General features: G+C 39.6%; 1 protein-coding gene across 1 annotated transcript in view; it reads left to right on the forward strand.

The window, feature by feature from the left end:
• SCN11A (sodium voltage-gated channel alpha subunit 11) overlaps positions 1-12,936 on the forward strand; it is a 77,040-nt gene extending 64,104 nt beyond the window's left edge. Inside the window, exons 25-27 of the mRNA XM_061196616.1 lie at positions 3,572-3,672; positions 8,020-8,290; positions 11,250-12,936. Coding sequence (XP_061052599.1) covers positions 3,572-3,672; positions 8,020-8,290; positions 11,250-12,277 — 1,400 coding nt within the window. The 3' untranslated portion in view covers positions 12,278-12,936. The remainder of the gene's footprint in view (positions 1-3,571; positions 3,673-8,019; positions 8,291-11,249) is intronic.
• The last annotated feature ends 1,311 nt before the right edge of the window (positions 12,937-14,247 follow it).

Consider the following 14,247-nt stretch of genomic DNA (forward strand, 5'->3'; position numbering starts at 1 on the left):
CATCACCCGGCACAACATTTATTGATGTAAGAACATCCTTATGCCATCTATGCCCTTACCCAATCCTTCCACCGGATTTTTTATGGGGCAAATCACAGATATCATATTATTTCATTCACCGATATTTCAGAACATATCTCTTTTTAAACATAACTACAATTCCATTATCAAATCTAAAAAGTTTAATATGAGTTCTTTAAACTCGTCAAAAACCCAGTCAGTGTTCAAATTTCCTCCAGTCTTTTATTTTCTTAAAATATGTATCCATTCTTTCATTGATTGACTGATTGATATTAAAGTTTGTTTCTTTTCAAATTAAGATTCAAATAAGGTCCTCCCATTGGATGAGTTCCTTGCTCTCTGGAATGACAATATGTTCTAGGCCTTGTTTGTACCCTTCCTGGCCCAGATCTGGAATCAGCCATTTCTCTAAGGAGTGCTGGGAGGTGGTGTTCCAAGACAGTCTGGAATGCTTATTGTGATTATTTTGAGACTTTTTCAGTGGACAGAGCTACTTCAAATTTAGGACTACAAGGAAATATATATGTGGAAGTATGAATACTCATCATTCAAATTCAGGACTACAAGGTTTTCACTTAACCAGTACATCTATATCTCCTCTTTTCCACACTGAGAAAACTGGTTCTCATGGGTACAAAATATGATACCTTAAAAATTTCCATAACTACTCATTTTATTTATTTCACAACACACACATAGGACAGTCTCATAATAATAGTATTAATATTATCATGATGCATAAGATTATTGAAGACACTTGTGTCTGCCAGTCATCCTGAAAAAACCTGGTTAACTTCTAGGGCTGTTTCTTTTTTTCAATTTTTTTTTTTTTTTACTGTGCAAAACACTCATAACATAAAATTTATCATCTTATCCATTTTTAGTGTACATTCAGTGGTATTAATTACATTCATAATGTTGTGCAATCATCATCACCATCCATCTCTGTAACTCTTCATCTTGTAAAACTGAAACTCTACATGCATTAAACAATAACTCCCCATGCTCGCCCCCAGCCCCTGGTGGCTACCATTCTACTTTCTGTCTCCGTGATTTTGACTATTCTCTATCTCATGTAAGTGGAATCGTATAGTGTTTGTCTTTTTGTGACTGGCTTACTTCATTAAGCATAATGTCCTTAAGGTTCATGCATGTTGTAGCATATTGCAGAATTTCCTTCCTATTTAAGGCTATGTATATACCATGTTTTGCTCTTTCATCCATCTGTTGATGGACAATTGGGTTGCTTCCACATTTTAGCTATTGTGAATAAAGCTCTTATGAACATAGGTGTGCAAATATCTCTTTGAGACCCTGCTTTTGATTCTTTTAGGTCTATACCTAGAAGTGGAATTGCTGGATCATATGGTAATATGTACAGTATACAAAGGCTCTAATTTCTCTACATCCTCACCAGTACTTGTTTCTGTTTTTTCGATAGTAGCCATTCTAATGGATGTGAGGTGGTATCTCATTTTGGTTTTGATTTGTGTTTCCCTAATAATTAGTGACACTGAACATTTTTTTCATGTGCTTATTGGCCATTCATATATCTTCTTTAAAGAAATGTCTGTTCAAGCCCTTTACTTGTTTTTGAATCAGGTTGTTTGTCCTTCTGTTGTTACATTTTCGGTGTCCTCTATATATTCTGGATATTAATTTCTTATCAGATAAATGATTTGCAAATATTTTCCCCATTGTGTGGGTTGCCTTTTTACTTCATTGATAGTGTCTTGGATGCACAAAATTTTTTAGTTATTAAGTCCAATTTGTCTATTTTTCCTTTTGCCTTTTGTGTCATATCCAAGAGATCACTGCCAAATCCAGTGTTGTGAAGCTTTTGTTCTATGTTTTCTTCTGAGAGTTTTATTGTTCTAGATCTTACATTTATGTCTTTGATCCATTTTGAGTTAATTTTTTTATATGATGTTAGGCACTGATTCAGCTTCATTCTTTTGCATGTTGATATCCAGTTTTCCTAGCACCATTTGTTGAAAAGACTGTCCTAGGGCTGTATATTTTTGGTCCATACTGGTGGTGTAAATTCAAACCCCACACCCTCATCAAGGCAGGCTTGGATTCACAAATTATCAGGGAAGACTGGGTTTTTACCCATAGTACAGACTGAGACAGTGTTCTGGTTGTCTTCCATTGCCAACAGACAGGTTTGGTTTTCTTCTTCACCCTTTAATGGCAGCACTTGGAGAGTTCCAGATTCACACAGGGTCCTTGGCTTAACCCCACTGCCTTCTCCCCATGACCCCCTTGTAGTTATTAAATCCCAAGATTCTTGTTTTTACAGAGATTAGCAAATGCCGTTAGGCCAGCCATGGCTTCAGGACTAATTTACTACTCTTTCTTTTTGATCTCTCTTGATTTTCAGATGATAGAGATGTTCCTTACTTTTGTGCAAGTTCAGCTATGTCTTTTTTTTTTTAACATCTTTATTGGAGTATAATTGCTTTACATTTTGTGTTAGTTTCTGCTGTATAACAAAGTGAATCAGCTGTACATATACATCTATACCCATATCCCCTCCCTCTTGCGTCTCCCTCGCACCCTCCCTATCCCACCCCTCTAGGTGGTCACAAAGTGCCGAGCTGATCTCCCAGTGCTATGCGGCTGCTTCCCACTAGCTATCTATTTTACATTTGGTAGTGTATATTTGTCAATGCCACTCTCTCACTTCGTCCCAGCTTACCCTTCCCCCTCCCCGTGTCCTCAAGTCCATTCTCTTTGTCTGTGTCTTTATTCCTGTCCTGCCCCTCGGTTCTTCAGAACCGGTTTTTTTTTTTTTTTTTAGATTCCATATATGTATGTGTTAGCATACAATATTTGTTTTTCTCTTTCTGACTTACTTCACTCTGTATGACAGACTCTAGGTCCATCCACCTCACTACAGATAACTGAATTTTGTTTCTTTTTATGTCAGCTATGTCTTTTAAAGGAATTCTGTTCCATTTTATCCCACATTTCTAGATGTTTTACCACTCCCCAAACTCCAATTTCCAGAAATGAAAATCCTACTTCATTTTTCTATTCTTTCTTCCTCAGTAGTAAAAACATTTAAAGCTCTCTAGTTTTTTTTTTTTTTTCTGAGAATGGCTCTGGACAGATTTTTTTGAAATTTTATTAGTAGTGATATATGCATTCACATATTTAGGAGAATTTTAATTGTCACTTTGTAGGATTTTTTGTTTAAATTTTTGTTACTAATTTCTATTTTTGTTTCATTGTGGTTTGATTTACACAACTTGAAATATATTCAGTTTTTGTAAAGATTCTGTGGATGTTTGCAAAGAATTTGTAATCTTTGTTTATATTATAAAAAGAGAAATGTAACTGATAAAAGTAACATTTTTCCCTTCTTCCTTAATTTAAACCCTATTTCCTTTCAGCCCTCCCGCAGAGTCTCTTTCTGCTTCCCATTGGAATTTTAGGAATTGTTGATAGAAATGTAATATAACTTTAAAACTATTTCTGAAAATTCAGAACTTGTTTCCAAAAATCCATTAATGATAATCAGCTCTCATCTTCTCCATATACTTAGGTGGCCAAGACATCTTTCTGACAGAAGAACAGAAGAAATACTATAATGCAATGAAAAAATTAGGATCCAAAAAACCTCAAAGGCCCATCCCAAGGCCTCTGGTGAGAGCACTTGATTGATTCTAAACACATAGATGCATTAAGTGGTTATGAGGAACTCAGATATCTGCAGTGCCATTCTCCTTTAATTTTTACGTTTATAGACTTTACCTAAGAAGTCAGTATGAACCCAGGTACACTGATGTATGGCTCAAGTCCTTTGGAAGATTAGACATTCAAATTCAATAGTAAGGGCTTGGGCAACAACTTTAATTTACCTTTTAGTGAGCACACAATAGCTGCTTAGTATATACTCATTGCAATGATGTGAATTTAGCAGTTAGTTTTAATTTACTCTTGGCCAATTGAAAATGTATTTATAATATCTTTTACCAACTTTTTCTGGTGTGAAGTTGAGGTCATGCATACTCACTTCCACTTCACAAGTATTTATGATAAACTTTCTATATCAGGAGCTTGCACGCTTTTTCTGTAAAAGGTCAGACAGTAAATATTTTAAGCTTTGCAGGCCATGTGGTCTCTGCTGGTACTACTCAGCTTTGATGTTGTAGCACAAAAGCAGCCATCGGCAATATAGAACAAATGTGCTTGGCTGTGTTCCAGTCTAACTTGATTTATAAACACCAACATTTGAATTTCATATAATTTTCGTGTGTCAAAATTTTATTCTTTTGCGTTTTTATCCCCAAAGTCATCCTGAGTAAAACCTATTCTGAGCTCACAGGCTACACTAAAACAAGTGATGGGCCATATTTGGCCTGTGGGCCGTATTTTGCTGAATCCTGCCTTACGAGATGCTAACAGGACTGCTCTGTGCTTACAGTCTAATTGAGGAGCTGGAATTTGAGAGCATTAGCTTTTAAAGTAATACAACAGGCACAGTTGGTAGCTCTGACAAGTGAGTTTGAAGGCTTTCAAGACAGGGAGGATCAGTGGGGCCGAAAAGTCTGGGAAAGCAGTATGGAAGAGGGGCTTGATATCTGATACATGTAGAGGATTTGGAGATTTTCATTCAAACATGAGACCACAAATTATCAAAGGTATGTTTAATTTCCTGCTATTCCCAGCAATCAGAACAGAGTAAAGTGTGTTCTCAGTAATTATTTGTTGAATAAAGGAACATGTTTTCGGGCACATACAAAATCCATCCCACTAGGATTAAACATTTGTGTTGCACTAAAAATGTCTACAAATGTCAGGGCCAAGTATTTAGAATTTATACAATGAAGAATTTTTACAAAAGGGTTAATGATAAAATTATCAATATATTTGGGAAATTATCATCTGATGACAGTATGTGGAACTTCATTTTACCTAAGTCAGATCTAGCTTTTAAGTACCAAACTCACTTTCTAGTACTAATTTCACTTTGAAGTTCTTATTTGAACTTGAGCCAACAAAAAAGACAGACAGTTGTTATTTACATGTGCACGCTATGCAACAACTGACTCAGTACCAGTTGGTCCCAGATTTGGAATTAACTAAAAGACTCATGAGACACATATTTACCAGTTTATTTCATGAAGGATATGAAGCCAGCAGTGCAGCACACAGCCGAACAGAAGTTGCAGTGGCATGGATGCAGCTTCTAAGCCTCTCCACTGCACTGGACATGCTAGGATGCAAGAGATGAGCTTGAAGTGGGCACGGACTGCTTTAACAAAGGGAAGCTGCCACCTCCATTCCTTAACTATCTTTTATAACTTGTTTGTTGCATGGCTCATCGGGGAGTAGGTGCTATCCCAAAGCCCTTCCTGCATGGCTCACCAATCAAGATTTCACAGTGAGTGATTCCGACAACCAAGTACAACTCACCAGTTAATGCCGAACATTTATCTTAACCTCTGTATTCCAGAGAGCAGTTTTGCATGAGATGAACCCAAAAGCATATCCCCTGGTGTCCCTGAGTTTGAGCTAAGACTTCAAATCAGCTGTTAGCCCTTAACTCACAACTTTACCTCCCCACAGATTTTTTTTTTTAATTTTATTTATTTATTTATTTATTTATTTATTTATTTATTTTTGGCTGCTTTCGGGTCCTCGTTGCTGCACGCGGGCTTTTCTCTGGTTGCGACGAGCAGGGGCTACTCTTCGTTGTAGTGTGCAGGCTTCTCATTGCGGTGGCTTCTCTTGTTGTGGAGCACGGGCTCTAGGCGCGCAGGCTGCAGTAGTTGTGGCACGCGGGCTTCAGTAGTTGTGGCTCGCGGGCTCTAGAGCGCAGGCTCAGTAGTTGTGGCACACGGGCTTAGTTGTTCCGCGGCATGTGGGATCTTCCCGGACCAGGGCTCGAACCCGTGTCTCCTGCATTGGCAGGTGGATTCTCAACCACTGCGCCACCAGGGAAGCCCCACAGATTTGTTTTTTAATCTCTAAAGTCTACATATTATCTTTTGGCCTTTGGAGCAAAGGAATAGCAATTGCATAGAGGGGAAAATACAGCTGTTTTAACCTGAGAAGTGATGGATATTCTTTCTAGCAGTAAGAGCAAGAAATCTGGAATCGTTTCTGATTCTACCTGAGGCACCCCCACGAGGTAGCTTCATTACTGGGGTTAAAAATTATCCTGAGGTATAGGAGTCCCTGTACATCTTAAAATGACATAGAATGTGTTTTGAATATCTAACACGTTTGGTAGCTTATACTTTTAATCTCCATTTTCTAAATATTAGAGTTGAACTGTAAGGCCAATGCTTACCATTCCTTACATTTATTCTCAGCCCTCGTTCTGCTTCCCTGGAGAGCACCCTTAAAAGTATCTTTTCTCCAGGTCCTTTCTGACTTCCCGGATGCGTTCTCACATAGGAAATGCACTTGACTTTCAAGTTTCTTCTCCAGACTCCTTGATAAAAGCTTTAAGGCTCGTGGAGCAAAGTTTGAAAGACACCAACTTACGGGTAGTATCCTACCACTGCTGTCCCGACCCTCTTTCTTCTCATTGCCCTTGCTCTCCCTGAGTGATATCATTCATTCTCTTGGTTTTAGTTCGTATCAGTACTGGTGCTGTTGTACTCCACATCTGCATTCCAGCTCTCTGCCTGAGCTCCAGACCCATACCTCTACCTGCCCATGTCCCTTGGATGCCCCACTGGCACCTCAAACTCCATGTGCTCAGGACACATTCATCGTCTCCCCCCAGAACTCCTCATCTGCTGTTCTCTGGTTGATTGAATGCTCCACCAAGCAGAAATTATAGCCTCAGCCTTAACTTTCCCATAACCTACTCCATTCAAACATTCTCTGACTCCTGCTACTTCTACTTCCATATTAGTTCTTAAACCTAAATGCTCATGTCTTTCTCCACTGTTACCACCACAGACCAACATCATCTCTTGCCTGGATTACCTTAACAGATGCCTGGGGTTATAAAGATGAATTCTTAGGGGGTCTATGAGGTTTCCAAATAGAATACTATATGTATACTTTGATTAGATGATATGTAATATGAAATAATCTAATATATACATATAATGTAAAACAACCAGTGTATAGCCAAGTATGCCATACAATATCAGTGTCTGAGTTTGTGTTTAAGAACAGTTTCCACTTAAGTAAAGAACAAAGTGGTGCATTATAGATGTTAAATTAAAGAAAATAGTGGAATAATTGAGTCATTTCACTGCACATGGTAGATTAGACGTGCAAACTTGAGTTCGAACCTGTACCAGAGCAATCAGCACATTCTTACTTTGGAGCAGGCCATCCATGCACAAACCAATATGCAAGTTCACCATCAGTAATAATGTGAAATAATCAGTTTTTCTGTTTCCATTTTTAGTAATCATTGGATCAGAATCCCATTTATCTAGCCTTATCTTTAAGTGAACAAGAATTAGAAAATTGGCATTCAAGAATTGCTTGAATACAGAGTTTTGGTTAAGTATAAGGTCTGATTATTCTGAACTGACAAATGGAGCCTTGGAGATGTTAACTCTCTTTTGTCCAACATAATTATGTGAGCAAGTATTCTCTGCATTAGTATTATTGAAGTCAAAATACAGAAGCAGGTGAAATATAGAGACCGAACTTCATTTTTTAAATGATTAAATCCAACATGAGCTATTTTATTTCAGCAAAAACAAATCATCCACCACATCAAAGTTATGTTGTTACTAAAAATTTAATTAATTTACTTATTTGGTTTCAAAATGGAATTAAAGCTATAAGCCTACAACTTAAAATCAGTTATCTAATTAAATTTAATGAAATTAAATGAAAAAATATCTATAGAAGAATTTCTTGCCCTTTAAAAAAGGTCTGTGCATTTTCCAAGAAACTGCTTTAATTGTAAGAGAGGACAAATGCTGCTGTATGTGCCTTTTAATGTATATGATTTCATTCCTACAACTCAAAATGATCTATGATTCCTTTTTTTTTTTTTTTTTTCCTCAGAACAAATGCCAGGGTCTTGTTTTTGACCTAGTTACACACCAGGTCTTTGACATCATCATCATCATCCTCATTTTCCTCAACATGGTTAGCATGATGGCTGAATCATATGGCCAGTCCAAAGCCATGGAACTCTTCCTTGAGCGTCTCAACCTGGCCTTTGTGGTCGTCTTTACAATTGAGTGTCTCATCAAAATCTTTGCTTTGAGGCAATACTACTTCATCAGTGGCTGGAATTTATTTGATTGTGTGATCCTGGTCATTTCTATTGTTAGTAAGTAAAATTGGCCGCCAGAGGGACTTTAATCTAAGAGCCAGAAGTAAACTTATAATCTTATAAGTTTGGAAGAATTTGGAATTATGTCCAGAGTATCCACAAAGCAGAAAATTAAGCTTAATGTGATTTCTGAAAAAATAGACAGATGAACTAATGCCATTCTCTTTGGGGAGTTGCTAGGAGATACAGAGTAATTTCCATTCCCTTGACTATCTACACAATTGAAATAGAGTTAAATAATTATGTGGATAATTTATTCAACGGAGATAGACAAAATTAAGATGACTTAAAAGTTTTTGTGGGGCTACCTGCTTTATCCAGGGAGTTGAGTCAAAGTTCTACCTTTCTTGTGCAACTAAAGAGCATTTCTTGTTTTAAGGATTTGGCATTTAGTTTCCATGTTTTTCCCTAGTTCAAAATCCATGTTGATGTCAGATCACAATTACTGTGCCCCCGTGACATTGCCAGGCCTTCCCTTACCTCCTCCTTATACAGGGCCTCCATGGCCCAGCCTAGATGGGGCTTGCAAGAGTGTGTCATAAGGATAAGTAACGCTTTATCTTTATTCTGTATCTCATGTTAACTTAAACCACAGTGGGAACTACACTTGTCTCAACTGCTCGGATCCCATTCACCAACCAGCCTCACTCTGTAATCAGCATATTTTTCTTAACCGCAGGCAGAAATTAACTATAAGATTTATGGAAGAAGAATAGGGAAAAAAGAGGGTTATTGCCATATACCTTTTTATAAAACATACACACACACACACACACACACACACACACACACACATACATCAACTTTGAAATTAAATTCTTCATGACTAAGCTATAAGATTTTACTCTGGGTTTTTGAAGTCTGCTTTTAACTAAACTGATAATTTGACTTTTTATGATTGTGTAAAACTGCCCAGGGGCTCTTCTCATAGTTCAAAGAGCAATGAAGACAATGAAAACTGATTTCACAAGTGGAAGTTTTTGTGCTATCTCAGAAAGGATGCATTAAACAGATATGCTGGATCAAAATATTTTGGTTCCTATCACCACAGCAGCAATGCAGATGTTTCAGAGACCAAGAAAATGAATGGTACAGTTCATAGTCTGTTCTGGTTTCTAAGCCATAAAGTTCATGTAGATAAGGTTTAGTAATAGATCTTTCCACATGGTTACGGTTACATAGACTGTTAATCATTATTAGTCAATTCCAAGCATTATTAGTCATTTCCTGGTGAAATCGACAGCAGCAGTAAAGTTAGAAAATGATGATAGGATGAGTCTGGGGCAGCCCTGTGAGCACTCTTCCTCCAATATGCAGAGAGCAGCTCATTCACTTCACTCTTTACTGACCTTCTTCCAGGCAGTGCCAGGCACTGTAGAGTTCATGGAAATATCTCTGACTTCTGTCCTATGAACAACTGCTAAGCGATTGCAGCTACACTGCATAGCAGTGTATAGCAACTTGTTCCAATGGATGAGAAGATCCACACATTGAGCCAAGTCCTACTCACCAATGTGGGCAGCATTTTCTGTGCTTTTGCCAGTTGATCTGCCATCCAATCCTTAGCCTCTACATTTTCTCACGCTCTCTCCTGAGCTTTTAGAGAAATACAAAATGAGTGTGAGTCAAAGTGATTCTCTCTATGGGGTTTACAATCCAATTGAGGTATTAAGACCTACCACCTTAAGGGATCAGAAAAAGAGTAATTGATTGAACCCCAAATCACATGGTACACAAAAGAACTGAGCTCAGAGAAAAGACAGATTACTGTGGGCTTGATTACTCAAAGAAATATTCACAGACGAGGTGGGCCTTAAAGGAGGGACCTCCTCCAGTTGCTGCTGAATTGGTTTGTAGTCAGTTCCACATCTCACCAGAGTTGCCTGCCTAATTAGCATATGAATTAAACTTCCTTGATACAATTAGGCAGTCAGTGAAGTATATCACCAACTAGTTCTCTTTAGTCATTAGGTGATGGCAGGTAGTGTTGGCCACCCATCACCCCTAATGACCTTAGAGGATCCCCAGAGCAAGAACAAGGCCATGTCTATACAAGGCAAGCATGTTCCAGCCATTCTATAATATTTGGGCCAAAATGTGAGTTGTTTTAAATTCTTGTATCACTTGATTACAGAGCAGGCAATGAGAAAACAGGGCGACACTTTAGGCCAAATATTTAGCAGTCTGCAGAAACCTTTGCTTGAGATGCCATTTCTGGTGTATCTACAACATCAGAGAAACTGTCTCCAATTTAGTCCCTTCAGCTTTTTGAATTAGATCTTCCAGAAGAACTTGGAATGAGCATACTGACAAAGATGAAAGATCCATGGCAGCTTTAGCCCAAAAATGAACATCCCAACACCACCCTCTTTCTCTAGCCCTGTCCTCGCCTGTAGCAGGCTGTGTTCAAATTCCTCTATAATAAGAACCTGTTTGTTTAAGAAGTTTTGGGGGCTGGGGTCGTACAACTTCCACTGATAGCTTAGGCTCAAGCTGACCTTCAGTAGCAGAAATTTCTCCTTGCATGCTAATCTAAATAACTCCATCCGTAGTTTGTTTTCCATTCTATATATACAATAAATATGGAAAACTTATATTTGTTACCCCATGAATAACTTTAAATGCCCAACATAGATAATGTACTTCAAGTTCATACGATAACTAACAAAATAACCTGTCATAAACAGCATTTTATTTCTTTTCCTTGGGGGTCTTCAGTATTTTAGATGTCCTATCCCATCTAAAGTCCCATCTAAAACTGTACGAACCTTGGAAATTATTCTCCAGCTTAAGGCACAGATATATATTTTCCCTGATATAGGTAAAAAAATCTTAATTTTGTACATAAATTAAGAAGTAATGATAAAAAGGTGGTCCCACTCAGATTCAAGGCAGGAGAGAGAGGCTATGTCACTCTGCCTGCTGGAAATTGATTGACCCTTCTCCTTCTCTTAAGGTACAATGGTTTCTGCCTTGAAAACCCAGGCACACATTCCTTTCCCTCCAACACTCTTCAGAATTGTCCGCCTGGCTCGGATTGGCCGAATCCTGAGACTTGTTCGGGCAGCACGAGGAATCAGAACTCTCCTTTTCGCGCTGATGATGTCTCTTCCCTCTCTATTCAATATTGGTCTTCTACTCTTTCTGGTTATGTTTATTTATGCCATTTTTGGTATGAACTGTTTTTGCAAAGTGAAGGAAGAGTCTGGAATTGATGACATATTCAACTTCAAAACTTTCAAAGGCAGCATGCTCTGCCTGTTCCAGATAACCACGTCAGCAGGCTGGGATGCCCTCCTCAGCCCCATGTTGCAATCAAAAGACTCATGTAACCCCAAGTTAGAGAACTGTCACCTCTCTGCCATAGCCATAACCTACTTCGTCAGTTATATCATCATCTCCTTTCTCATCGTGGTCAACATGTATATTGCTGTGATTTTAGAAAACTTCAATATAGCCACTGAAGAAAGTGAGGACCCTTTGAGTGAAGACGACTTTGAAATATTCTATGAAGTCTGGGAAAAGTTTGACCCAGAAGCAACACAGTTTATCAGATATTCTGCTCTTTCTGACTTTGCCGATGCCCTGCCTGAGCCTCTGCGTGTGGCAAAGCCAAATAAATACCAATTTTTAGTCATGGACTTGCCCATGGTGAGCGGAGATCGCCTTCATTGCCTGGATATTCTGTTCGCTTTCACCGCTAGGGTACTTGGTGAGTCCAGTGGCCTGGATAGCATGAAAGCAGTGATGGAAGAGAAGTTCATGGAAGCCAACCCTTTCAAGAAGTTATATGAACCCATAGTCACCACCACCAAGAGGAAGGAAGAGGAAAGATGTGCTGCTGTTATTCAAAAGGCCTTTAGAAAGTACATGATGAAGACCAAGTGTACCTTGGAAGACAGGCCTCATTCACCCCTCCAGACACTCTGCAATGGAGACTTGTCCAGCTCTGGGGTGGCCGAGGGCAAGGTCCACTATGACTGAGCCCCTCACCTCCACCCCTACCTCACAGCCTCAGAGCCTTGCCTCCAGCCTCTGAGCTCCAAGGGGTCCACAGCTCAGTGTGCGAACAAGCAGTGGACTCACTGAACTAGCCATTCCATTTTTCTTTTTCTGGCTAAAAGAAATGGTGTTTCTGAGTTCACTTCAAATGGTTCTTATAGAGATATAAGATAAGGCTGCCCAACTATAACCACCGGTACTGTTTTAACAAAGAAAAAGACACTAGAATGGGCTGTAGAGCAGGGGTCCCCAACCCCTGGGCTGTGGACCGCGCTACCCGTCCGTGGCCTGTCAGAAACTGGGCCGCATAGCAGGAGGTGAGCGGAGGGCGAGCCAGCAAGATTTCATCTGCCGCTCCACGTCACTCGCGTTCCGCCCGAACCACCCCTCTGCAAGCCAGTCTGTGGAAAAACTGTCTTCCGCAAAATTGGTCCCTGGTGCCAGAAAGGTTGGGGACCGCTGCTGTAGGGGACACTAATGTGAGGATTGAAGCACAGTTCAAATTATATCAAAAGAAAAGAATAAGAAACAGAAAACATTAAAATTTTAAATTGTGTTTTTCCAAATGTTCTTAAGTACAGTATCCAATACCTTTGTTTGATGTTTTCCCCAATAAAATATATGGCTTATCATACATAACTCTTCTGCATGCTAAGTGAAAATTCAAAACCTGCCAATAAACACTTATTGCAGATTTGTTTTTAACCAGCATTAAACTTTTGGGGTTTATTTCAAACCTAAAAGCATGATCATGACTTGTCAGTTACCACCGTATCTTTCACCAGCTGCAATCTCTGTTATATATTTTCGGGGAAAAAATAAATAAATGAGACTTTCAGTTTGCATTTCATTCAGACAGTACACTAAAAATCCTCTTGTTTGGTGGTTGTGTGAGTAGTGGTTTAAATGTGGTACTTTGCTTGGAATTAAAAGCCGGAGCCAGTGGTATGCTGATAAGTGTATAACAATTGCTCTTCAGGAAAAAAAAGCCATGATTTGTAGCATTTACTGATTTCTGTGGTGAATACTCCCATCATGATTGATTTCAAGCTACCAACATGTTTCTGAACGTAGAGTTGGGAAGAGACGTCCAAAATCAGTTCTCGTGAGCTGCCTGGAGCTGGCTCAGCACACCACTGGCTGGAACCAGTAAGACAGTCTCACTTGCCTCTGGTTAAAATATCTGCAATGCGCAACTTGGATGGAGAGAGCAACCCCTTAACAACACCTGGACCCCAGGGCGGGGGAGCCATAAGACATACTGGTTAGCCGGTGACCTCAGGCATTTGATGAGCCCTACATTTAGTTCTGGCTGAATGTCTGCATCAAACACAGCCCAGAGAACAACCAGGTCGATCAGAAGGGCCTGGCCCCAGGAGTAGCCCAGGACCTTCCTAAAAACTGGAGATGCCCAGAGGCCAAACAAGACGTTAGCTGGACTGGGGGCAAAGAACTACACTGTGATAATCTAGGCTTGGAGGAGAACCCTGCAGAAATAGTACTGGAATCCTGTATCTCAGACAGACTGGAGGAGCTGATGTGTCTGTCAGCAGCCTGGAGTCTGAGGCCTGAGCCTCTGCTCTGCCCCTCACTGTCCAGTGGAGGTAAGGCCAATGCCAGATGCTGTGGTGCACAGAGGGGGTGCTTATTTACAATGTGCACAAGATCTAACCATGACTCAATGTATTCGTGTCCAGGGCCTGAGTTTTGTAGGCAGCCTTGTGCTCTGGAGCATTGGCAAAAAGTAGTAATATCGTTATCTAATTATTATCAATATCTAATTTTTACTTAGCATTTGCTGTGTGTCAGGCACTGGCTAAGTGTTTGCCACGCATAATCTCATCCGTACCTCACAATAGCCCGGTGAGTGTGCTGTCACTCAGCAGGTGGAGCCTGAGCCTCTGTGCCATGCTGAGACAGGGGAGTGGCCAGAACAAGGGCACTTCTGAGAC

This window comes from Eubalaena glacialis, chromosome 7, assembly GCF_028564815.1.
Source record: "Eubalaena glacialis isolate mEubGla1 chromosome 7, mEubGla1.1.hap2.+ XY, whole genome shotgun sequence".
NCBI lineage: Eukaryota > Metazoa > Chordata > Mammalia > Artiodactyla > Balaenidae > Eubalaena > Eubalaena glacialis.